Source organism: Dromaius novaehollandiae, chromosome 1 (genome assembly GCF_036370855.1).
Source record: "Dromaius novaehollandiae isolate bDroNov1 chromosome 1, bDroNov1.hap1, whole genome shotgun sequence".
In the NCBI taxonomy this organism is placed as follows: domain Eukaryota; kingdom Metazoa; phylum Chordata; class Aves; order Casuariiformes; family Dromaiidae; genus Dromaius; species Dromaius novaehollandiae.
This window is the reverse complement of record NC_088098.1, coordinates 95656375-95683258: the sequence shown is the minus strand read 5'-3', so window position 1 is coordinate 95683258 and position 26884 is coordinate 95656375. Positions and strand designations below refer to the sequence as shown.

General features: G+C 37.0%; 1 protein-coding gene across 50 annotated transcripts in view; it reads left to right on the top strand.

The window, feature by feature from the left end:
• The window catches only part of ABI3BP (ABI family member 3 binding protein), a 180944-nt gene that overhangs the window by 57355 nt on the left and 96705 nt on the right, over positions 1 to 26884 (top strand). For 30 of the 50 annotated variants that reach the window (XM_064521187.1, XM_064521289.1, XM_064521241.1 and 27 more), the window contains exons 7-18: positions 5077 to 5128; positions 5819 to 5881; positions 6935 to 7030; positions 9258 to 9335; positions 14926 to 15006; positions 16444 to 16518; positions 19510 to 19575; positions 20095 to 20169; positions 21398 to 21466; positions 22861 to 22935; positions 23666 to 23734; positions 25482 to 25547. In XM_064521187.1, coding sequence (XP_064377257.1) covers positions 5077 to 5128; positions 5819 to 5881; positions 6935 to 7030; positions 9258 to 9335; positions 14926 to 15006; positions 16444 to 16518; positions 19510 to 19575; positions 20095 to 20169; positions 21398 to 21466; positions 22861 to 22935; positions 23666 to 23734; positions 25482 to 25547 — 865 coding nt within the window. The remainder of the gene's footprint in view (positions 1 to 5076; positions 5129 to 5818; positions 5882 to 6934; positions 7031 to 9257; positions 9336 to 14925; positions 15007 to 16443; positions 16519 to 19509; positions 19576 to 20094; positions 20170 to 21397; positions 21467 to 22860; positions 22936 to 23665; positions 23735 to 25481; positions 25548 to 26884) is intronic. The other 20 variants (XM_064521207.1, XM_026112335.2, XM_064521257.1 and 17 more) reach the window with 15 other exon arrangements.

The following is a 26884-nucleotide window of genomic DNA, read 5'->3' as shown; positions in this document are numbered from 1 at the left end:
TTAGTAGACTAGTTTTAATACAGTGGAAAATAAGCATTTTATTCATGACTCCTGAGCATTGCCTTCTCTTATATGGGATTAAATTGGTTTCTTCATATTTCTTTTCCTTACTTTTTCTTCAAAATGCAAGTTTCAGTAGTTAAACTTCTGGAGGTTTGTTTGTTTGTTTTTAAGGTATCCATGAGATAGACTATGGAAGAACTTCACAAGAGAAGTTGTAGGAATCCTTGTTACTTCAGCAATTTAAAAGTGTTAGCTCATGAGTAACTATTATAAAGGAACAATCCACTGGTCTGTTCTTCACGGTTCTGTTCTGTCTGATCTTTCAGTTTTTTTCATAGTAGGAAATGGTCATGCCTGTTTTTTCATTGTGCATACTTAATTTTGTACAATATTGTAAATTGTCTGTAATACTGACCTGGCAATCCTTCAAGAATCAAACCACAGTCCATGCATTTTCTTCTTGAAAGAAGAATTAGGTATTAATTTAGGAAAGTAATACTTTAAGTATAGCACTACATGCAGAATTAGAGCAGTAAAAAATGTGCCACGGGTACTGGAAACGTAGTAATGTTTCCTGTTCAGGAGAAAATGTTTTACCTGTGAGTAATACACAGCCAGTTGGTTGGATATTCAGGAAGGTACTCATCTCATTTTGTTGTTGATGAAGACACATCTGCTGTTCTTCCCATTGGTCCCATAATCTCAAGCTGTCTTTGAAGGTGTATGTGGCAGCCCAAGTCCAGGTAATGCATTCTGGCATCCAGGGTGCAAACTCGGTTCTTTTCTTCCTGCTAGCAAGCCCTGTATGCCAAGACCTGAACTCCGTTGCGCCAGCTTTGGGACACCAAGGATTCCATTTATGCGAGAGAAGTCCTGAGAAAGTGAGCTAAAATAGTTTTCCAAATATTTGCACAGCTTAAGCATGCAAAGATGACTGGGGCCAACATTTAGTCTTTTTAGTCAGCTTCCCAGGGTTTAGCTCCAGAGCAGTACTGCTCTATTGCCCTCCACAGAAGTATCATGAAAATATTCTATAGAAGTTTATTCTAAAAATTCTCTTACTGTTCTTGGTTCAGCAATGCAAAAAGCTGTAAAACAAAGGCTGGGAAGCAGGCAACAGCCAGCCCTTAAGTTTATGGTATTACTTCAGTTTCCACAGTACTAGGTGGAGGATGTTTCAGTGCAAAGCCAGAATGAGCATTATTTAGGCGAAACGTTGTTTGTGCCATATTCTGCTCCGTAAGATTGGCTTACGTCAGCTTTATTCTAACTCCTTCTTCATAAGGAGATGTTTCTAAAGGCTGCGTATTAAAGGAACATTACCAGTCTATCTAGTCATTCTGCCCTTTCAACACCAGTGACATATCAGCTTGTGTTTCTTTTGGCAGTTTCATCCAGTTTAAAAAAATTAAAAAAAAAAAAAAAAAAAAAAGAGGAGAGCTCTAGGGATGGTCATTCTTTTCCCCTTTGTAAACAATGGGTGGTGGTAGGGTGGAGAGTGTGCAGTAGAAATTAATTTCCTCTTCTGTCTGATTAGGTTCCTGTAGTTTCATAACGCCAGACTGAAAGGTGGAGTCCTCTTTGATTTTTTTTTTTTTTTTTTCTCCAGCCAAAGAGCAGGACTCTCAGCTTTTATCATGTGTTAAACTCCAGAGGAAATAATGGCTGCTCTTTAAAATCTTGTCCAGTCCAAGCTGTCTGTAACACTTCCTTGAGGAGTCTCCCTTTTGTATGTTAGTTATTTGTGGCCTTTTTTGGTATTGGAATTCAAGAAAGAAGGATAAATATAAGAGTCTCTAAAAGTAATGTTGCCATATACCTTTTGACAAAATGTCTGAGAAGTGCAGTCCTTTTTACAATTTGCCATAGGTGCATGGTCAGAAGAAAAAATACCTAACATTTGATACAGCTTACATCTCTACTTTTGGACTGACGTTAAGCAGTACCTTATTTGCCATCATCCTTCTTTCACAGATGCCAGAGTCACTTTAATAACTAGTGCTTCTAATCTCTGTGTGCTTTGTATTCTCTGTCTGGAAAACACAGTTTAAACATCCATTCCTTCAGATTATATGTTCATGTTTTTGAAGTGGTTTGATCAAGTAGTAAGTTTTAGTGGACATAAAAATATCTGTATTAGGTGCTTTTTAGAGACTGAAAATGACAGAATTGACAGCATTGTGTTAGATTTCAAGTGCAGCAGTTGCAGATAGGTGCACATGAGCATTTTAAGTACAGCAACTGCCGTACACATGGATTTCATGTCAGTGATTTTGACTGAGAAGCTAAGTTTTGATGTCTTGGTCAACCATTGTTGTTCAACAAAGAATGGATGCTCTTGTCAATATGAGAATATTTTACTAGTAAAAGGACCAATAATAATTAGGATTTGAAGTTCTGCGCTGGAGTTACGTGAGTGCTCACTAGGACTTGAGGGCTACTTATTTAGTTATAAGGGCTCCTGATGAGAAATCCAATAAAATATGCAGCTTCTTCTGATACCTGGATTTCATCCCACCTGTTAGTCACCTAAATACCAGCTCTAGAGTTACTTCAGAAGCTGAACATCTGAAACAGATTTTTTTCAGTCGAATGCAAAATAGAATGATAAGCCTTACTACTGGTAAAGTGAGCAATAAGAAAGGAAAACAATTTTATATTCTTCATAAATGACAGATTAAAACCTACTCTTAATTTCAAACCATGTTGATACCAATGCAAAGTTGTTACTCAGTGACAGACAGTAACAGCTTTCATAAAATAAACAGCTACCTTCCCTTGGTATTTTAGGATCCTTGGTATCCAAGGATACCCTTGGTGTTTTAGGATCCTGTCAGTGCAGCCAGAGGGCATGTACATGTGGTGACTAGCTCTAGGGCCCCACCATTCATCTTATTTCCCACCAAATCATAATCTTGTGATTGTGAGTTGATCTATGAATATGATAGGAAGAGGCTGGTTAGGACTCCATGGCACAAGCATTTGTGACAATGGATGGTCTTCTGAAGAGAACTCCTGCAGCTGTAAAGCTGTTCAGATACAGAAAAAAGGCAAGCCACAGTTGATAATTTGGTATTCCAGGAACTGCAAAAGACCCAGTCACTCTGAGACACTGACTCATTTGGCAGAAGACATTCATATACCTTCATAGGAGTTTATCCTCATGGTTCTAGGCAGGGACTGTAGGCAATCTATTCTGCCTGTTGGTATAAATCCTCTAGTTAAAACTAAAACCCACATATGTCCATCTGCTTCCCAGACTGCCAGGAATACTTAAAATATGAGAAACAGTGTGCAGAATTAAGAGAAAACAGATGGCAATCTGAATGTATAAACAAAATTTGAACCAAAATAATATGCTTTGTCCCATAACAAATATACAAAACCAGGAGTACTATGAAATTCTGTAGTATATTAGTATAACTTTCTTATATTCATATTCTAGTCTTCATTTTCATTTAAACATCTCTGTAAGTTGCTAGTGAAAGGCTATTACACTATGCAGTCATCTACCACTTTTAGGCATTGTAGCTGTGCACCAGCCTCTTTCTTCACCTAGCTTTATTTGGGAAGTTCTTCTGTGAATTATAGTTGTACATCTCTCTGCTTTCCCCATGTTGCTGTGCTTCCTTTCCAAAGTAGATCTTAGTAATCAGCTTTCTTGTACTGAGATCCCTTGTATGCACAGCCAATGTTTCTTGGAGGATGTTTTGATTTTCCTGAAATTATAGCTATCTTTCCCATTTTTTACTTTGTTCTCAAATGGATTCATCTATAATTTAATGGCATCATTGGCATCAAGTGTTATAAATAAAATTTTTATGCCACATGTACTGCCTTAAGCTGCTTCTGAATTTAGTTTGACTTAAAGAGAGGATCATATTAACCAGTAGGACTACATAATCCTATGTCTCATACATATATGAAAGCTTGCTTTTGAGGGGGCGAGGTAACATTTCTCAAGCCTGAGCTTGATGGTATAGGTTGATCAAAAATGTTAAAACAAATGTGGTCCACAAGTGGGTTTCAAAAGACATCTTAAAAATCTGATGCTGAATTTTCATGCAAATATTCTTTCATGTGAAGTAGACGAGATATGATGAAGTGCAAAACAAACATTAAGTGGTTCTGCCTTGAAGTAGAGTATGTTTAACACAGACAGGAAATTGTTGAGTTCTTCTCCTTCTTGTAATTGAGATATGACTAAAAAATTTTGACTCTGTAATGTATTTAGGATTCCTATATTAGTGGCATTAACTTTTTCCTGCTCCCTTCCAGTCATTGTGTTACTGGTCTTTTGAAAGTTGGTTCTAATACCTGCATGTGGTAGTCAGTACTCAGATACAATTTTAGAGATTTGCCGTTTTCTTCATTCTAAGAAATATGCTCCTTATCGTCAAGGTTGTCAAAACTTTGGTAAGGATTAACATTTGGGCACAAACTAATCTGGGTTGAAGAGAAGCAAACAGTAGAAAAGTGCAAGTATTTAGAGTAAAAGTGTGAGAAGAATGTGGGTGGCTGGCCAATTATATTATGGAACCAGTTTCACCAAATAAGATAACTCTGAGTTAATCCACTTTAAGCAGACCATGCACCCAAGAGTGATGGTAGTTTACACATGTACACCTGGTTCTGGAATAGTTTGTGTTGTAAAAATACTGTTTCTGAGAGTAAAATTTTATCTTGTAACCAAATTTGTAACTGCGTGTGTTTCAGATGTTTTATTCTAGTTAAATGTCAGTGTTTCTTAGTTTTCTGGCCTACTCCCCAGTGAGTGCTCAGGAGATTCTTAAGAAAGGATTGGGGATTCCTAAGCCGTCAAATATTGTGTTCTTATGAAGCAAAATAACTTGCTTGAGCCAAATGAAGGAGATAAAATGCTTTATTTCTATGCTAGCCCATGGGAGTTGAAGCAATAACGTAACCTTCAGTGACTGGGGCCAGAGCCATATCCAGTGTTAACTTGGGGCAGGCGAGGAATTGGATTGGAGCCCTCTGTTTTTGTTACTAGGAAAGTTCAATTACTATTATGGCAGTTATCCAATGCTTTTTTTTTTTTCTTCCTTCCTTCAGCTTACTCTAAGAGATAATAAGAAGTTAGTCCCTGTCACAATAATCAAACAAGGTAATTTTGTGTATTTTTTTCAACTGATTCATATGCTCTGCAAGAGTAAAGCAAGTACTAAAATTTAATAGAAAACACAATATTCTGACTGATGAGAATGTTATGAGACTTTCCTTTTAAAATAAGAAGGACCCTACAAAACATCATTTTCTTTAATTACAAATACTATTAAGCTGTTACCCATCTGTGTTAATAAAAGGAGATATTAAATTGCAATTTAAACAATGACTTAGTTGAACTATTGAATGGATACCAGTCAGTTCCAATTTCTGCTTGTATATGTTCTTTTGCTTCAATTGGATTGTCCAGGTATCTTGATCTCCCAGCTGTGATTAACTTAATACTCAGGTGTGAAAAGAAGCATCAAGACATGTGAATGGCAGGGAAGTGAGATGGGTTGGAGTTGGCCATGTGTTAACATAAGCAGGGAATGTCATTTTTCACCAAGGCTATCAACCAGATATGCTAGGGGAAAGAAGAGATGCACAGTTAAGAGATGATGTAGAAAAAACACAGTTTGCAGTCTTAAACTAAATGTAAATATAGAAAAGATAAGGATGGTGTGCTCATCTCTAAGTATTAAATTGAGGGAAGGCTTTGAGAATGCTTAGGCTTGTCTCAGTGTGGTTTTCTTTCCCCAATTCAGGTTCTTTTAAATGATTTTCTAATATGTCTGTGTTGTTTCCACAGTTATTCAAAATCGGACGCTGTCAAAGACTCCAGATAGTTCTTCTCTGCCAGGAGCAATATTAGGTGACTAGAAGATATTTTTATTATTTTTTTATCGTCTTTGGGTGAAAATCAGAACTGTGTAAATACCTTTCATTTTTTTACTCCCAAGAGTTCTTTCCTTACATAGCAAGTGATATTTTGCATCTTAGTTCAGACTGTATTTGTTAGAGTTTATGGTGGTACGGATGATTCAGGGATAATGCAGCCTAAGGGAAACACGATGACTTTATTGTCATAATATTTCAGAGAAGATATTGTTACTGTTTGAGCTAAGTTCTTTCATACCTCAAGTAAAGTTCTGTGGCAAAGATCTTCTTGAGATTAGAGACTGTCTTTTTTTATTTTCTAAATTAGTAAGATACTGTCTCATACCATCTACAGACATGAACCTGTACTGATAATTAGGCTCTAGTAAGGAATGTTATATATCTCAGGGCATCACTGTTTCCCTCAAGCCATTCAGTCCCATGCTTTCTGTTCTTATGTGATCTGCAGGAATATATAGCATTGGTTTAGAAAAGAAAAATGGGCAAACATCTATTATATAGTGCTTAGTGTGGCGAACTAGTACTCTGCCTAGAATACATAAAAAAGGCTCACTGCATCATGCATCTTGTGAGAAATTTATTCCTAGATTCAGGAAGGTGTTTAACCCTTTTTATATGGAAATACTTTGCATAGCTTAGAATTTGACATAAGTTGCTTGATGTTAGTTTTGATATGTTGACCAGAATTAAACAAGTACTTATGAACCATGTGGTAGGTGTTAGTTCTTCTGAGCACACTAGATAGAATGTCTCAGCGTCCGTGATACTGTAGTATTCCAGGGTCGTGCTCTGCTATTTAATTGTTTTACATTCTGCTTGATAGTGAAACGGTGCTAATACAGGGAGTGTTATAATGGGTAAATAGCAGCAAATGGGATTAATAATTACTAAATAGAACTAACTCATTTCCTAGATACTCAGGCTGAAATCCCAGTGGTTCAGGAGTAGTTGCTCACATGTCTTGGAGTGCAGATTGTGTATTGTTCATCGCTGCTTGAATTCATGGCTCACTCACCTTTTTGTGTAGTGCACCTTGTTGTTCCAGGTCTCAATGAAACTCAACAGAAACTTCCTCCTCTCCTGACGATAGATGACATATCTCAAGCATCCAAGAAAAAAATAGGTAAGCAGAAATGAATTAAGCTCATGTTGTTCGTGAACAGTATCAGAAAGCTGATGGTGTGAGAACGTATATACAAGGAGAAAAGTCCTTTTTTCCTCTTTTTCCTTTCTTTTTGCATTTACTTAATTAACAGTTAGTTTGCAATTAGAAGAGTTGGTAGAAATTCACTTACTTTAAAAATCTGAACCCTTAAAAACTGGGTCAAATATTTTTCCTTTCGTATTTCTGCTTTGTTTGCTCCATCGCTGGCCATGACATGTTCCCAGAGTGGTTTGCTTTGCAGCGCCTGTTCCTGTTAAGACAATGTGTGTGTATCAGAGTAGAGATACACGGTACATGGGTGTGTTTGAATGAACTGAGGCTGAATTCCTTAAAAATTAGTATCTGGAATGAGGAAGTATTTACCAGCATTTGACAAGCGAAAGCTGTTAGCGTCAACTGTGGCTACTGAAAAATAAAGCTAAACAGGAAAACTTAATTGCAGTATTTACATTACAGAGCATTAGTGAATCATGATAATTGAGTTCATCACATTGCTAACTTGAGAACTGGTGCTTCTTTGAACAACAAACAGTAAAAAACAAGGAAGTTACTATTATTATCCTGGTTCTAATACGTATATGATGTGCAAGTAAAAAAAAAGGTGCCTTTAAAAGTCAGTAAACAATATTTTGACAAATCTGTTTGTCATACTGCTTACTTTTAGAAAACCATATTGTGAAACCTCCAATTTTAGTTTTGAACTACAGTATCTAGAACTTGTTTGTTTGTTTGTTTTAGTTTTCTATCAGTAAAATTATACCTCTCTGCAAGAAAACAATGCTGTGTTTGAAAACAGGTCATAAGGTTCAGTAATGCATGCAGTAAGAGTGGTAGAACATGACTGAGCATAAGATGAGGAAAACACAAAGGTAGTCTCAGTTGTTCTAGAGGTGTCTAACTTCCTTCAGGTGGCTGAGTGTAGAACTTGCACTCCTAAATGTAGATGCTGTGATGTATCAGAGTAGATGATGTGATGGCAGTTTGGAGGCACTCTGTGTGGTAGAGATTACACAAACAGCTTTCTGGAAATAGCCAGGGTAGACAAGTGATGTTCAGTTTTGGTTTGCTCTGTTTACTATGTGTTACTTGATAGAGAACATCAAGTACAAGGGTGTATACTCAGGGGACTGATAGATTTCAGAGGAGTGTGAAACAGGCAAGAGTCATTGCTTGGAAAGCAAAAATACTCTGACAAATAACTTAAATATATAAAATAATTGACAAAAAGAAGTGAGTTTTCTTCCATATGGTCCAAATATATATAAATGTCCTTCACTGATGTCTGAGAATGATGTATGTCTATAATAAAATTCAGTAAAACTTAGGCTGTGTGTGAAGTTATGACTTTCTGATGTATTGCAACTGCTCTAGTTTAGTGTTATTTAGGAAAGTCAAAATAATGCACCACAGGAGATCATATTTATTGAATTCTCTAAGTAGTTCTTTTCTGTTTACTTAGTCAAAAACTTGCTAGTTTTTTTGAAGTAGTAATCCTAAAAAAAACTAGAAGAGATTTCACCACACAAGATCAATTGCCTGATTCCTCAGTGAACAAAAACCAACTATTATTCATGTCAAAGGTAATTAATTTTCTCTATATCCACTACAAAAGCATTACTACCCTTCTGTGTTTCAAACTAAATTCCTTTTAACAAACTAAACCCCCTGGTGTCCACTGCTGTTTTTATACAAATATAGCAGGCTTTGGACTAAAAGGCTGTTGTCCTATCACTGTAAATTGATAGATATAATGTGAAGGCAAAAAAGGACATGATTGGTGTATTTGAAGTTTTATTTAAATAGGTAGTTCTGTATTACATCTTTGAATTTTGAAAAGCATCATTACTGTTAATGCCAAAATACTAGACAAATGAAAAACACTGAAAACCATTTTGCACTGTGGAACTAATGACTCAGAAGGCATTAAATTCCTTACTGCAGATTATTTTGAAAGAGTCTTCTTATGAACAAAACAATAACAAAACACATGCATGTTTAGGATAGCTAGGCAGATGCTTATACTGGGTGTGCAGCGAGAAGTTCATTGATTCTAAAAGGTATTTAGCTTTCCACATTTACCCATGTTGGTTTACTTTGGCAAACTGAAGTGAGACAGAAGTAAATCTGTAGTGGAACAGAGCAGATGCAGCTTTGCTATTATTCTCTAACCTCTTTGTCCCTTTAGCTAAGAATGAAACTCGAGCATGGCCTGCTGAATCCAAAACACCAGAAGTTCAAGAAATCTCCCCACAGTCCCTGCCAGGTAATGAGAATTCTGTTTTTAGAAACCTTGCTGAATATCTCTGCCAAATACTATAAAAAGTAAAGTTAAATCAGTCTTTGTGTTACTTAATCTGCAGTTGAGGGCAGCAGTTGGAAGGCAGGAGCATAATGTAGCTGAATTAGTAGCTCTGAGTGGTACATGGAATTGGAATGTGGATTTTGGAGCAAAGCTCCAAATGCTGCAATGGCTAAGTTGGTAAAAACGCTTTGAATTAGAACCTCACCTTTGTGAGGTGCTAGATTCCTTGAAATTGTGAAAAATGGTGAAAGAAAAGTCTCCCTGTGATGCACCTTGAACTTCTGACTTTCATAAAATACGGAAAGGAGGAAATTAGGAATAAGAACTTTGATTGTGCAAAATGCCTAAGTGAAATTAAGATGGAACAGTTACAGTTTTGGCTCTATTTTAGAAGTGCAGGTGATGACAGCATGAAGTTCCATTTAAGTTCACTTCTGAACACATTAATCTTGACACCACTCTCTCTGTGGATTTACTGGTCCTATTAAAGTGAGTGGGGGCTGTTCACATTCATGGGAAAGGAATACAGAATTTGATCCTAGATTCATATTCAGAGTTACATGTTTGTCAGATTTATGTAAACTTGTATATTTGGAAAGATGAATTTTTTTATCATCTACTTGTGTCTGAGGAAATACCACTTATTTAAAAGCGTATACTCAGATGCTAATTTCTTAAACTGTTTGAAATACGTGAGATAACATTTTAAATCTCCCAAGGTTTACTACCTTCTTTTGCTTAAGAAACAAGTTAGTATAACATAAGTAGGCTCTTTTTCCAAGTTGTATGGCAAGTATAGCCCTATATTTGAACATTTGCAATCTGAACAAGAAATGGTTGGAGAAAACTGTGTTTTTCAGAATTAAATAATGAAGTTATTTTCCATTTTGTAGTTTATAGACCCAAATTCCTGATTTTTCTCTTTCCTCTATTCGTTTTCTTTAGTCTGGTCTTTATGCTATAACTGAGAAAAGTGTTGATTCTGCTGTCGTTAGAGACAATAGCAAAGCTTTTGCCAACTTCACTGCTATAAGGGGGAAGAGGAGGCTTGAAAGGTGGCAAGACTAACACTAAAATGAGAAAGAAGTTAAGAAAACAGTACAGGAAAGGTTTGCTTTGTTTTAGTTTACTTGTATTATGTGATCTTTCTGTCATTACTCTTTTCCATCTATAATGTATTTTCTGGCTGGTTGAAATGGTAAAGCAGATTATTCCTTTGACATTACATTATTCACACTGATTGAGTCCTTAAATATGATGGCATTTATTTTGTTTCATAAGTATACCAAAATTAGCCTACTTTATATTGTCAGACCAACTCAGTCTTTAGTATTTCATAAAGAAATCTCTCTCCCATTTTATATTTATACTAAGTTACAGGATTCCATTTCATTTTTTATTTGCTGGTTTTTGTTGATTAAAAAGTTAATTTGTTTTGTTGTGCTCTTCATCATGTACTTTCTGTAAAATGCATTGAGTCTTACAAGTGATAATTTCCCTGGATTAACTACAGCTCAAATTATCCCAGATTAGAAATTTAATTTTGCATGGTTTACCAGAATTTTATACTCACAGAGAATATGTAGGGAGTGCAAGAGATGCAGGATGAAGTAATACAGCAAAAATGTGTAATATTGCAGCCATCTTTTGGATTAAAAAATCCATTGTTTTTTAATTAGTCAAAGTTGGTTTTCACATTTTTATTTTCCACCCTAGAGATAAGTGAATTTGCCAGATTTTATTTTTAACCGTGACTCCCCCTGCCTGCAAAGCTTTCATACGAGTAGATCTCTTCTGTTCATCCTAAATATTAAAAGGAAAACCAAGATACTCTACAGAATCTGTTATCAAAGTGGACTGTAACTTTACATCTTTAGCATATGCTTAATAAACAACTTGACTTTATTTTGAAACATGTGGATACTTTACAAAAGAAGAGGGGGAAGGATATTACTTTCTTCAATTTTTTTTTTGTTTTGACAGTTTCTGAGGTCTCTTGTGGACTTGTATTCCACAGATGTCTTACTAAATAATTTAACTAGTCTAAGTAATTGCAGAAAGAACAATCTACAAGTATATTTTACAGAACTTTGCCATTTTGTGAAAGTGAGAATTGGATGCATAAGCTTTTATATTCATTTGCCCTGCAAAATCTAGTCCCAGGCTTGCATTCATCTCATCCAAGGACATTCCTTGTGCTGGAATTTACTTGTCAATCAGGTAAACAGTGTGAACTCTGACACCAGAGGTGTTGTGTCACCTGGCCAGAAGGGAATCAGTCCTTCATTCTACTTCCTTTCTCTCTCAAATCAGTCTTTTACCTTTGAAAACTTTCTTATTCTTTCCTTTTTTTCCGCTTTGCATTCTGTGATTAGGTATATGTACCTATTATACAGTAAGTCTAACCAATAAACCTCAGCATCCTTAGACATAGCACAGAATTATATTTTTATAAAGTTGGACAGTGGCTCATTAGATACGATAATACTTGGCAAGTACTGCCTTTTTAATGACAAATTATATATACACTATTATAATTATGCATAATTGAGCAAGACTTTCAGAAGTAATTTAAGCAGAAGATCTGAGCACAGGTCTTTTGCAAAGGTTGTGTTTGAGAGATGGGGCAATATCAAGGCACAATTAGTTGAGATTAGCAGTAGGGTCTGTTTCACTCAGTTTTACCTGTTTGAAAATCCTCTTGATTCTTCTAGGATAAGGCACTAATTGTTTGCTCTGAAGTGTTAAAGGACTAGTGACAAAAGTGGCACTATGCACTCCTTTAGATGGAGCCGCGTGCTGTAGCAGAAGTTTCTGTGTAATCTGGAATTCCCCCCTGTAATGCTACAAGGGGAGAAGAAGGGGCCTTCAAATGCTTTAGCAAGTGGAGCTGTCTGAAAGGCTCCATGAGCTGGACCGCTCTTATATTCCACTGGTTCTTGGCCAAAGGGTGAGTTTTGCAATGTGACGTGGTTCGATGACTTTGTGTATTTGTCAGCAAGGCATCCTACCATTTCTTTATTTTCAGTCCTCCCCTCCTTTGGCATAAATTTCCATGGAAAGACTGTTTAGTGAGCTCTTTCATGCTTCATTTTTGCCAGGCTTGGTACAATATTTTCCACTTCAGAATAATTTGCTCTTAACACAACAGCATAAATTTGTAATGGCCTTTTTGTTTTATTCTTTAAAATGCTGTCTAACGTGCTTCAAACTACTACTACATTTTTCTCTCAGTTGAATCAAGTTTAAGCCTTTTATTAGCCTCACAGGGAAATTGGAGCTGGCCAACAGTTAAAAATATCAGTTCATTTGTCTAGGACATGGAACCCCCCCCCTTTTTTTTTTTTAAGAGCAAGTTGTTTCTTTATGTAAAGGATTGTGCCAAAAATTTATCAGTAGTAGATTTGTGAAGTACACAATAGGCTTGAAATGAAAAGTACCACCTGTGAATCCAAACTACGCTTAATGTTCAGTAAGAATAAATCCTTTGTTGCCATGCTTCCCAAGCTCTGTTCTTCCTGTCCTGCTTTCTGGCCTCTGTTTGCCTTTGGAAGGCTTCACGTTGTGCTCATGTGGGACTGAGAAGGAATGAGATTATTGTTTCCATCAGAATATGCAAATTCCAGCAGAGGAGGAAGAGAAGAGCATGAATGGGAGAATTCACTGTCAAGAGAAGTTAGAGGAAAAATAAGAAATGTTGCCTAAACACATTCTTTCTGTATTCCATGCTGTAACAGTAACCTACTTTACCTTGCTTGGTTATGTTAACCATTTACTCAGTAGCTACCTTTGAACCAGCCCAGGAAACGTTAAACCTGCTGCCCTGGAAAAGTCAGAGGCATCTCTGGGTAGATTACTCTTTTCCTGTAATTTGGCTTCTAATGCCTAAACTTTTTGCTTCCTGTATCTCTTTTTGCAAAAATGTCTGCTGTTTCTTTACTTCATCTCTACAACATTCTGTGGAAGAACAGCGGAGCCTGTTTTCTTTTATCCCAGTTGTAGGCATGCTTTTTCTTCTTCAAATTACTCAGCTAACTTGGCTGCCAGGACACATGCTTCATATGAAAAGTAAACCAGCTGACCTCTAAAAAAAGAGCTTAATGCATTCTAAATGTTTGTATTTGCTGCTGTTTTTGTATTCATGGTTATATTTCAGCAATAAGAAATGGTAGCTTTTGCAGGACTTCTGAGGAGGACAGGTTCGTTCTTTGTTATCCTTCTAGATCTCTTACGGATGAATTTTCTCCCGCAAGTTTCATAGCGATAAGTTGCTTTAACTTCTCTATGGAACTAAATCTCTCTTCCACTGATGCTAGTAGCAGCACAGTCATTGACTTCAATAGAAGTTGAATTGGGTCCTAATAATGCAGCATATGTGGTGATTTCAGCTTTTGTGGCACTGAAAAAAACTCCAAACCAGAAAATACTATGTTTGTAACGTTAGTAGCTACTGTATTAGTGTTTAGAATTGGAAAACAGCACCTTATCTTCAAGAAATTAAATAATAAGCTTATAAGCTACCTGTTTTTTTTTTTTTTATTTTTTGATTGAAGCGTGCTTAGTACATTGTGGGAAAAGTATGGAGAAAGCATGCTGGAAAAGCAAAAATAACTCCTTCTATTGTAGCTCAAAATGAAAGCGGTCTTTTATTAAACTAAAATACTAAAACTTATATCGATGCTGACCACCAATATTGAAGATCTCCCCTAGAAATCAGCATGTGCTAAATATTATGTTATTTGCTCTATGGAAGGAATTAATGCTCTTACCACATTCAAGGCTGAGGCCTTATCATCCTCTGTTTCATATCAATAAGCTTTTTCATTTTGCAACTTGAGATTACTAATTGCTTTTTCTTTATGATTGATTAACCCCTACGGGGCCTCCAACAGGATGGAAGAAAAAACAAAACAAAACTGATCTTGGCTTATATGCTTTAGAAATTAAATGGTATGTGTAACAACTGAAAGAGTATATTTATGCTCTAGCTTATTAAAATATAGTTAGCAATTCAGTTTAGATATGTCAAATGAATGTTTAATAAACTGCCCATACTTTATCTGATTTAGAAATAGAAGAAAGAATAAAATCAAAAAGTGTATTGTATCGTTTTGTATTGTTTTTACTAGAGCTAAGGGAAGAGCTAAGGTATTATAGGTGAATCTTTTATTCTCTTCTTGCTAATTTTTACATTAGAAAGATGAAAAAACAGAATGCAGGGAAAATATTTGTATATACACTTTGTGAAATTACGGATCTTGTTCATAACAAATTTGGGAAGCTGTCACAGAAGCAGTTTGAGCTGCTGATCTTAGTGTTGCTCTTTGTGACTTTTATTTTCCTATTGCCTATGTAAAACTGCAACAAAATAAATGAGAAATATCATATGGACTTCACAACTGAAACCAAAATGAGCAATCAAATTAATGATAATGGAGTTGAGCTGCTGTAGGTGGCATAAAATGATGTTAAAGAAAAACAGTGGGCTGTGGGCAGTGGTTAAGCAAAAGCTCAGAGGGATTCAAAATTAAATCAAGGTTCTTTTCTCTAGCTGAAACGGAGAAAAACAATGGACCTGAGGAATTTAAATCAACACCTAAACCTGAATTGGCGCAAACTCAAAGCATACTGGGTAACTAATTTTACTCCTTTTTACTTTCTATATAAACTAAATACTTTTTTTCCCTCCAGCAGAATTTTCTACTATTTGCTCCATCACCTTAGTAGTGAGCTGCTCCAGAGGAAGTCCTAATTAGAATTTACTGGTTCCCATTGAGTTTCCAGCAACTTATTTGTTTATATGAAGTGTAATGAAGAATGCATCTAGCTCTGACAGTGCTGTGGCCGTTACATGTGTGATTATTCCTCTGAGATTGGGTGATTCAATCTTTTTTTTTTTTTCCAAAGTAACGCTTTCTGTCTTTTCTAGGTGGTCTGAATGACTAATAATGTCAGTAACAGGAGCCTCAGTGATTGAATTGAAATAATGAGCGTCTTGATTTTTGTTTTTGTTTTTTTAATGACAGTTTCATTTAGGTAGCATCAACAGTGATGTAAAAGGAAAGTATGATATTGCATGGGTCATGATCTTTGTATTTGTCCTGGAGAAGAAAAGGGCTCTAGTGATTTTTTCATAGAGCTGCCTTATAATGGAAGATTTGTTATCTTCATAAGGAGTTTTATTAACTCCGTTTTGTGGTTTTGAGCGGTATCCACATTCTTCTTGTGTTCAGAATTCTGAATTCTCCAGTAGAGGCAGTTTAGTTGCTTATATTGTAACTTCAAAACCATGCAAAATTATGAACATGAACCTAAGCTTGAGGTTATGTTTTTTATAGTTTTGGTTACATTTTCTAAAGCCCAGGTGACATAAATATGGGATGATGTATGGTAAAGTTTGTGAGGATTTGTCAGCATTAAAATACAGATACACCACATGAGTAGGACACTTAATGCTTTTTTCATAAAGATATTTTTAAATATTCCCATTGATTCATGTCAATGTTGTACTCTCTCTTTTGTCTTGTTTTCCCTTACGGTTGTGAGCAGGTTTCCAGAAATTACTAAAGCTAAAACATCTCTCCCTCTTCAAAACCCCTGGGGAATATTGGGTGGGTAATAATGACTTTTCCCAGTTCATTTCAATCTAATTTTTAGTCAGTTTTTTTTTTGTTATTTGTTTGTTGTTGTTTTTTTCTAAAAGCAAGGTCCGCCTTCCTGGTTTTATACCATCCTTTTTAAAATGAAAATATGAAATTTAATCAAGATGGGTTTCGGTTTAACTGCAGCCTAGGTGACGTAGTTGTTGATGGATGCTCATTACCAATTTCCTCTGCCTGATGGTTCTTATGTTGTGATTAGAGAAAATGGAGATTTGATTTATATTCCGCACACTGTTTTAAATGACAAACGTAAAGGAATTTTTCTATCTCGGAACTTTTTCTTTCCCTTTTTTTTTTTTTAATATTGTTGGTTTCAGTGATTAATGGTTTAACCCAGAATATAGTTCCATGCTGTGTCTTGCAGTGTTCTTCATCAAATAAAGCCTTGATTATTTCTTTTATCATAGCTTCTAATGAAATACAGCCACTTCCTCCTGGATCCAGAATCTCTGATGCTCCAAAAAGTCCACTGACAGAACTTGGTAATAACTTTGTTTGTAAATTTGAGTAAACTTCAGTGAAATATTTGATTCCTTTGTTAGTTCTGTGGCTGGTAGGTCATAACACTTCAACTGCAGTAATGTAGTTCTACGTGTAAAATATGACAGCCCTTAGTGTTTTGTTTACAAAATTTGTAAATTTTTCCTTTCATTCAAAGTCTGGTTTTGTTCTGTTGTAATGACAGAATGCTCCAGATTAACGCTTCATTAAAAAAAATAGCTAGTGAGGATACACGGGCTACCCTTCAGCTATGGAATGGTGATGGCAACTTACACTTAGCTAAAACCTGCCCTCTTGGTTTTGAAATTTTCTTGGAGGTACCCTTGTCTGCTTCTGAGATTGAGTGTGTTTCACAGTTGAAATCCTGTTCCATTCAGCATTAATTCTGTGGATTTTCATGCAGTTTGCTAAATACTTGTGTATTTGGTTAAGATAGGGCCATAATTTCTATATGCTGCTGTGGTTTAAGTTTTCAGAAATGTTTGTTTATTTCCAGATTCATGAGTTGTCTGGTGATTAGCTTCAGGACACTTTAGAAAGGCCTGATATTTGAAAGTATCGCACTGCTGCCCCTTCCAAAATAGTTTCTACCTGTGCCATTATGGATTGTGACTTTGTTTTTACCATTTAACTGGAGTTAGGTATAGTTAAATCATGAGTGACCTTGAGTCAATATGGGTTTATATTTCAGTAAATTTTAGTCAAGAAGTTATCATGTAATAGTGCTGTTTTATTTAGACCACATATATTTATTTAACACAGTCTGCCAAATTTTGAAATCATTGGAGGAACAAGTCTTATTTCTGGAAGCATGTATCTGAACCAAGCAGAAGCTGAGAATGATCTGCACAGTTTGTTCATGATTTGTTTTAATTTTTGACAGCTCTTGTCCAAATATGCTTGAGGGGATGGGGATATATCTTTGTTTCCACTGTAGTAAAAGACAGTTGGTTAAATAGTTAGAGGCAATATTGAAGGGAGAAAGACATTCAGTGGTTTAAGAACGTATTTGATAGAAATGTAGCTGAAAACCTGAAAATCATTAGGGATAGGAAATATCTTTGCTTTCTGCTGGGTTATAAAAATTAAATCCTACCTTTGTCTTGGTGATAAAAAATATTACAATAGTTATGGTAAAATACATGTGTCATTTGAGTGTTTCATTGTGGATTTTTTCTGATTTTTTTTTCTATTCCTGCTAAATAGTTCCACCTAGCAAAAGTGGGATTTAATTATGTGAGACTAGGCCCTGCTGTCAGGTCAGCTAGACTATCTGTGCTGCCACGGAGGGCAGTGCGGAAGGCAGGGACATTCCGTGAGGGGGGGGTTATAAGTAGGTAATTTCTCTGCACTGTGCCTCTGCATGCTTTGACTGCCTTCTGTCTATGTAATTAAAACACCAGAGTTCTTAATTTACAATTCTGCAACTTTTTTAGCATCATTCTTGTGAATCTTAAGTGTTTGATTTCTGATCCCATTCTCTCTCTGATGAAATACATGGGAAAACACTCATTATAATCCAAATAACCATTGCTTGTAACAGTCATCGTAATGTAACATTCCTGCTCAGTATAGTATCTGAAGTATTCTTACCAGCAAATATCTTCTGAGACCTGTTTTGTTACAGCTTTTTAAAAGTTGTGACTGTGGTAAAGAATCTTGAGATTAGTAATAGCTAGAAGGTGTTACATAGCTCCAAAAATTGTCAGCGAAAGCAAAATTTAGTTTCTGAAGATCGTGTCTGACCTGTATTCTGCCGTAATTCCCCAGATTTTTTTTTTCTTTTTCATTTTTGCATCTAGATTGTACCAGAGGGAGACATCTCCTTTAATTTATAAACTTCTGGGTGGTCAGCGTACTTTGTGTTCAAAGTTTTTTGAAAAGATAGCTTTGTTGACATGGCTACAGAGTGTTCTGATGCCTTTGGGACATCTCTCATAGTTCTTACTGTGTGTAAATGGAACCAATGGAAGCTCTTGTTGCCAAATACTGTGACTCATATGGCTTTTGCTTGTATTATTTTCTTCTCTATTGAAATCAGGATAGTAACCTGGCATCATATTTGTTAATGCAGTAAGTCTGGTTGAAGTTAGATGGGAAAGCAGAGCCAACATAGGAAACAAAAGCCTGCTCATTTGTTAGTTTATATTTATGTTGTATACATTAAAAATGAACCCTATGCCTAGCTGTTTGAGTATTTTTCTCTCCATCTTAAGCATTCAGAGAAATTCAGTTTTAAAATTCTTGTATTGCTGCTTTTCAAAAAATCACATCTTATTAAAAGGCAGTTAGAAACATAGATGAAATTTTCTCTTTTAAATTAATTATAACCTAAATAGGTGTAAGTGGTAAGTGCACATACATTTACTGGAAAGAATGGTACATACTTGCCTTTACACACAGTTGAATTTTAATAGGACCTGTTTCTTAGAAGTGGAACGCTAGTGGAAAACCTGCCCTGGGTGGAAATTTGTTCATGTTGGCCTTGAGGTGACAATGCCCATTCCATCTTGAGTCCCTGTTTTCACTAAAGCGCACTTCAGGTTATCCATGCCTCAAAGTCGAAGGTCTTCATTACAGCATAACAAACAAAAGATGCTTTTTATTCACTTCCATGATTATTTCACTGACTTCACCTGTTATTACACCTTTTTCCATTACACCTCTTTTAAAATAATTACATGTAATGTAATAGTAACAGTTTTATATAGAGTCACAAGTGCTGTGCAGATTGAATGTATTTGTATTGGGGTTGTAGCTGCTTTACTGTGGAGAAAAACTGTTCAAGTAGTATGGATCAAACCTGATTAGATAATGTAAGCCATAGTTTGAATAGAGTAAAACTTGACTGAAAGAAGAAAGTTTCAAACCAAACAAAAGCTTCCTATTTCCAGTTAAAAATAAATTTCATATCACTTGCATGGAGAGTGTCTGCCTTGATACCTTAAGATTTTTTTCATGTTTGCTCTTAGCTACTCAGAGTCCAGCCTTGAAATCCATATCTCTCCCTCCTGTGGAAACCAGAGACATGGAGATGGGTAATCAGCAGATTATTTACATGATTTTTTCCATTATCTTAGTATCACTTAGATTTGCAAAAGATTATTTTAAGATCTGCTTAAGAATCTTGGCTACCCACACTCGCACAGAGCTGCTTGTTCAACCATTTTGTGTCTGTCTGATCGTCTGAAATATATTTTTGTTACTGGCTTAAAAACTAGCTACTAAAAAACAGTGTTGTCATATCTCATTGTTAGTTCATTTGTTCTTGTATAGCTGCATTTTGTATCCTAGGAAACTTAATAAGGTATAATTGCTTGCTGATAAGAATTCTTTCAGGCATGTGGATCTCAAATTTCAAGGCCAGTAGACTGTATCACAAGCCATCATCTCTGTTGTCATGACACAGTTGTCTCCAAGCTGGCTTTCAGGCCATCTGCCATCTTGCTTAGCTTTGCTTTAGCATCATCTTGAATTGCACAGCCCTCACTAAGCTGTTTGGTGCTAACCCATTCAGTCACAAGTCTCAGCATTTTAAGCTCAGACTCTTTTTTCAGCTTTTGATGAAACACAGCCTATTTCTTCAAGATACAAAACATCTGGCACCACAGAAGTGCGACCAACCAAATCTGGTAATGATTTCTCATGAGATTAACTCTCTTGACAGCTGGGAATTTTCAGAAGAGACATAGTGCCTTTCATTAAATGGTTTGTTCAGTTTGACATAAATGAAGAATAACTGCAGATATGGTAGTACTATATCAAATAACATGTTTCTTTATGACATTTTTTATGAAATATTGCACTAGTGGGGGATTTCTTCCATGATAGATTTGACTACGGCATGTAATTCTTAGCTAAAAAAATGTATCTAACGTATAGCAAATGCTAAATTTCAATGTCCCTGTCCACACCAAAGTTTTGTAAAGGGAACATCCTGATCGACTGAAGTGCTCACATACTTAGGAGATAAATGGAAAATGCTGATATTCCAACACCTTTTGAAAGTATAGCCTTCCTTTCAGTCTTTCTGTGTAGGCATACTTCTAAACAGCCAGATTTGAAAACTGGTACTGTAAAAATAAGTCACTGAAGATTCAGACGTGGACTAGTTTGTCCTTAGAAAACTTCTGTGATGTTGCTGCTCGTATTTATAGATGAGGAAACTTTCACGTAAGAGCTGGGTATTTAACCTGGGGCCACTGATAGTTATCCAAAAGAAAAAAATTACCTAAGATGAGAGCCAGTTGGAAAGATTTCATTTCATTAGCATGCTGATAATGTGATGCTTGATGCCCTTGTTTTTTAAAGGAAATTTATTTTTGAGGGAAATCCATTATTAAAGGCAAGATTGATTGGAAATGTCAGCCATTCACGCATCTGTTAAAAGACAGTTTATATGTTTCATTTAGTACAGTTCCTGCTTTGTCGTTCTTCCTCCTTCTCCAGTTTCAGCACTAGGATATTCTGCTGCATGATCCTTGGATTCTAGACAAAAATTCCAAATAGCACCAGTCTGCTAATTTTTGTTCATGATTTGTTCTCCTTCTTCTTTGAGCTGCTTTGTCTTCCTCTTTCTTTGAACTATTTTTTTTTTTTTTACTTTTTTTGTGATTCTTCTAATAGTTGTGGCTATCAGTTGCATTATGTATCTTTGTGTTAATGCACGTTTTTTTTGGGAAAAAAATTTAAGTCACACTTACTTAGTTACTGTACATTTCGGTCTACTTTTTTGCAGGATGTAATGCGTTAAACACTAGCTAGAAGTTTCTTCAGCTCATTAAAAGAAGGCGATGCTGTTGCATGATGGTTCTGGTCATTTAAAAATAATATAGCATGATTTTTGTTTTTATTTTCCAGCTTCACATGGCTTTCTTCATGTTACTTCTACTCCTCAAACTTTTGCAACTCCAGAAATATCAGACACTGGTAAATTATAGTAATGTTATTTCAGAAGTGTGATGATGATGATGATGATGATGATGATGATGATGATGATTATTAGGTGCTGAAAAGTTTACTACTGTTTCCATGTTGATGATTTCAGTTAATTTTTCCATACTGCCTACATGGGGGTTACCCTGTGTGTTAGTTTTTCAAATTCTATAATGGCATCCTCTTAATTCCTGGGGTCAGGCTTAACATAGGTTCAAAGCAAAATTGCAGCTAGCATACAGGATAATAATTCAGTATTAAGCAAATGGGTGTGTTAAAAAAAGATTTAAGTTTCGTGAGGCAAAACGCTGTTGAATAGAATTACAGTCAAGGAGGATATGATGCTTTTTGGCGGTGAGGTTTTATTCTCCTTCTCTCCTTTTTTCTCCCTCCCTCCCTGCCTCCCTTTTTCTCTCCCCTGTCTCCCTCCCCCCCGCATTGTTTGAAGGAAGTGTTCAATATGCCTACACACTTTCCTGTATTTTTTTTCTCCATACATTGGCTTAAAACCAAAAAGTAAACCTATGTCAATCCAGGCCTTTCTAGCAAACTTTACTGTGGACTACAGATGTTGCTGTTGCTACATAGGTTGCTGTTTCTTCTGAGACTTTTGGCATGTGAGGATGCTGAGTTTTCTTACGCATTGCTCAAACGGGAACAAGTATGTGCATGAGAGGTTAGGGCAATGGGGAAAGGGGAGGAGGAAGCGATGAAGAAAGGAAGCAATTCATTGCCCAGAACTTTATGTTCAGTAATAAAGCTGCAGTTTACGTTCTCTGCTGTTTAACCTATTGGCTCTTGGCAACCCAACACAGTTTTCAGGATTTCAGTTTTGTTGCACCATAATATAAATAATCCTACTCCTAGTCAATGACTTGAAATCAAGTTAGTCCATTCTGTTATGTTGGATACCTGGGACCAAATCTGCTGTGAACAAGAATTGGCTGAAACTGAGAAACTGCATAGAGCTAAATGACTTAATGAAGTGATACAGAGAGGCATTCATCTTCCTGAACTTGCTATAATTCTCCTAGACTTTATAAAGAATTGTTATCTTCATGAAAATATGAAGTGTAGGTCGTGGGTCTCTTTTTTCAGATGCTATTTAAGGCAATCATATATACAATTATATACATCAGTTTTCGATCCCTTTATAAAAATTTTCACATGTGGGAAAGGAAGGTAATATCTTCAGCCAAGTAGTAAGTGAGGGTGTTTAAAATATTCAGAAAAAATAGTGTACCATTTACCATTTAAAAAATCATTTTCCATACTAAAGACATCTACAAAACAGCACAAGGTGAAATTCCTTTTATTTCTCCAAATATTCTTCATTAATTTTTTTACATGAAGTTGCTTATCAGGTTTATATACATTTTTTTCTGCAGCTAAAGATACTGCTGAGTTGGAAATATCCGTGCCTGTGATTACCACAGAACCTCATTTCTTAGAAATGGCAATGGGTAAAACTGATAACTTGGCTTTCTTTAGTTAAACATTTTCTTTCTTTGTCTTGTCCTCACTGCTATTTTTGGAACATTTTCCCTTGCTTTAGTTGTCACCATACTAGTAATTCATACCACTCATTGTCATCATTAACTAGATTATCAGCTGTATTCATCGTTCATCTCTGTGGGTGGTTTTGTGGGGGTATCTGTTCATTAGTTGTGTGGTTTCTTGTTGGTATGTTTTTGTTTTTGTTTTTTTTTATTTTGGTTTTTCTTTTTGTTTTTTTACTGCTGAGGTTCCCAACTGTGAACCTGCCCCAGGTGTTTTTCATGTGCTAAAAGAAGCTAACTGTGGGAGGGAATGAAGGGCTATACATATATTTCTGTGTAACAGTCAGCTGAAAAGATTGTTTTGCCTGGCTTTATGTTGGCTGGCTCACTGACTGTCTCCTAGATCAAGAAGTTGTTTTCTTACCCTCTGCAATTATTAATACATGCACTTAAATTTTTAAGTAGTAAGAATTCTCTTTAATATGAATAATTAAATCACATGGTTTCCACACTGAATTGCATAGCTGCCTAACAATTCATGGGACATAATAATTCTTAGCTGAACTTGCAAGCAACTTTCCATTTTAATACTTCAATTTTGATAATGCAGCTTTCGTCTGATGAGTCCTGTGCTATCCACAATAGCTCTGAGGTAAATAAGCATTTTAACACAAGATTATTTTTTCACATTTAGATGAAACGAAGCCCCTTTCTTCAAGATCCAAAACGTCTGGCTTGCCAGAAATGCTACCAATCTCAGCTGGTAATGATATCTCTCTTCACTGTAGTTCTCCTGACATCTAGGCAGTCTCTCAAAAGACACATCAATGCTTTGGTAAACAGAGGGTTTCTTTTGACTTGCCCTGTACAAAAATGATTGAGTGAGTGACTGGTTCTAACCACTGCAACATTTGAGAAATTTGGAATGAAATGTTAGAATGATACAATGAGAGTAGTTTTTCTTATACTCAAAAGCAATTTGCTAGATTGTCCTGTGGGGTTATGTCCTTCATTTTTCTGGTATACCTAGGATGGTATACTAGGCCCATCATGTACTATTTGATATGTTTGGATAAGGTGCTAAAGCATCACGTCTGCTTCTCTTGTACTGTACATCGGCTGCAAAAACTTGTCATGAGGTCAGAAGAGCTTTACCTGCTGTTTTTAAGAGCATTGTGCTAGCTTTTAACTATGGAAAAAAAACAGTCACTTATTTTTCTGTGACTCAGTGGATGTTCCTAGCAAACGTGCATATGGGAGGGCCTGAACTTAGGGGTTTCAGTTTACAAAGGCCAGGAATATGCAGATATCCCAAAGAAATTGCTAGGCACCATTCATTATTATCAACAACTTCATCATCTTTGTGCAGGTTTGAAAAATTTCACAATCAATGTTTGCACCATCCTTTGAACTAGTCATGCCCCACTGTGTTAGGCAGGAGGTGCAATGACAATGAGTACACAAAAAACAGATTTTCCCACTGCGGTATGTCTTGGGTTGTGCATTTTCCCTATGGAAAATGGAGGTTTTGGGAGATTCTAGGCAAAAGTAAGGCCTGATAGAGTCTATCCTTTATGATCATCATTGTAATAACAGAGTATCCCTTTGCGAAACTGATGGAACTTTAAGGAGAGTTGTCGTTATGACTGAATATTCATAGGGTGATACGCAGTTCATCCCTTGCTCCTGAAAGAAGGAAGTGTTGAGCCTTTGTAGTTGCTTGCGTTTAAAAGAGAGGTCCCTACCCCCTCTCCTCTTGAATTCCAAATCCAAAAGAGGAGGGGTCCTTTGGCTCCACTGTTCTCTCTGCAAAGGCTGCTTGCGTGTTTTGATGAGACGTAAGGAGCGCTTTGGTGCAGAAGTAGCCCTTTGGCCATTTTGCTGCAGCTGGAGAGCCATTTAACCCCTGAGTCTCTAAGAATACTGTGTTGGTTGCAACCATGGCAAGACAGCTGATAGCTGCTTTGATCAGTGACTCTTGAGACAACAGTGCCAGAAAAAGGCATGTTGCTATCTCAAGATGGTTTCCATGTCTGACCGTAGCAACGCGGAGACCAGGCCTGGAATCGCCCTCAGCTGCTTCACTGGAAGCGGCAAGAACTGTGATGGGTTAGTAGCCTGTGATTCCCTTCCTGCTTTTGGTTACTTTGGCAGTGCTTTTGCATGCAGAGATAAGCCCGCTCCGATGTTTTGAATCGTTCATGTGGCAAAGCTAAAAAGTGGATCCGTAACGTAGTTGGTCCCTTCTGCCTCGTTATTAGAAGTTGGTCGACTTGTAAGCTTTCAGCTTGCTTTTTGGGGTTTGCCCACACTGCAGGCCTCATCCACTTCTAGGCTTACTCTGTTGTGGGGCTACATAGAAATAGCATTGAGTTTGAGGTAGCAATGCAGTGACAGCGAAGCCTGCCCCAAGCAGGGCCACGTCTCCTTGTTTGTAGCTTGTCTTGATATGGTCCGTGTGGCAACAGGCTCCCTGAGGACCTGAAGGTGTTTTTTGTGTTTGATCTTAGCTTCTCGGAGACCAAGGCTGAAGTCCACCTCTCTTCCCTCCCTGGCAACCCAGCAAACAGTGAAGGGTAACTAGCATCCGACCTTCTTTTGCGTTTTTCTCCTCTCTCTCACTCCCCTTCTCCACCCTCCCTGCCTCACTGCCCCCCCCAGTCACTCGGCTTCATTGTCATCTGCTGGGGAGAGTATCAGGATTAGTTGGAACACCTTGGCTTGCAGCAACACCTGCCAGGCTTGTGATGGGACTCTGTTGTTTGAGCCCATGCTTTCTCCGTTGCTTGACAAGCATTTTCTGCAGGGACGGAACGACAGCTTGCGTAAAGAACGCAGTACTACGCCTTGCCTTAGCTGCCATTCCCCTGCGTCTTTCCTCTTTGGTAGCTGCCTGTCTTTCTCTGGCACACGCGAAGAAGACAGAGTTCTTGGATGCAAATTCCTGCTGGGCTGGGCTGGCACAAGCTGGTGGCACTGTGGTTCTGTTTCCAGGGATGCAGTTATGAGATACCTGGCAGCCGGCTTTCAGGCCAGCCAGCTGTCGTCTCTTCTTACCTTTACGTCGTCCCCTTTGGGAAGTGGACACTCTGCTGTCCTGCAGCTGCTGAGGTCACGCTAGGATTGTAAACACGTGGCCTCTTTTCAGCTTTTGGTGAAACGCAGCATGTTTCATCAGAGCTCAGGAGGTCAGCAGCCTTCAGCACCTGACCCTGCTTCTGGCCAAATCTGGTAATGATGTATCTCGTCAGATGCAGGGCAGGAATTGTACCAAGAGGTGTTGTTATGCTTTTAGTTGAGCTGTCATTTCACTTGGGCCTATGTTGGGGTGAAGAACAAATGCAGAGATGAAAATGCTGTGTATGAAAAGCCTCATCTACGTTGAGCATTGGCTCTGGCACCTGATGGAAGTGGATGGAGATGCTTGTAGCGGTAGCCTTTTTCATGTTTGCAGGCGACCAAGGTCAGTCCTGTGGCCTAGCACTATGTTTTGGCCCACAGGTAGTAGTGAAGTATTTACGTGAGCAGACTATTAGGCCTGCAGAGTAGAAGTTGAGTGCAAGTTAAAAGTGTATTGAACCATGTTAAGGGGGGGGTCTTTCTCTTCTCCTGTGTGGTGAAGCTATTGTCTAGATTTTTTTACTCTTCTAGTTTTTCACTCTTCTGAGTCTTTTTCACTCTTTCTTTTTTTTTACTCTTCTGTTTTCTCTGATTTTCTAAGGGATTTTGTTTGAGAATGATCATCTTCTAAATTTGCTTTCTATTTGCTTCCCTTTCCTAGGTATTTTTGAGCTTTTTCAATGTTACGTTTTTGCTAACCTCATGGGAATTTTTTTCCATCATACTTGAGACATTTCCGTTTGGCATCATATGTATGTGTTTTTGTTTATATTAGCACATAAGCCTTTCTCAT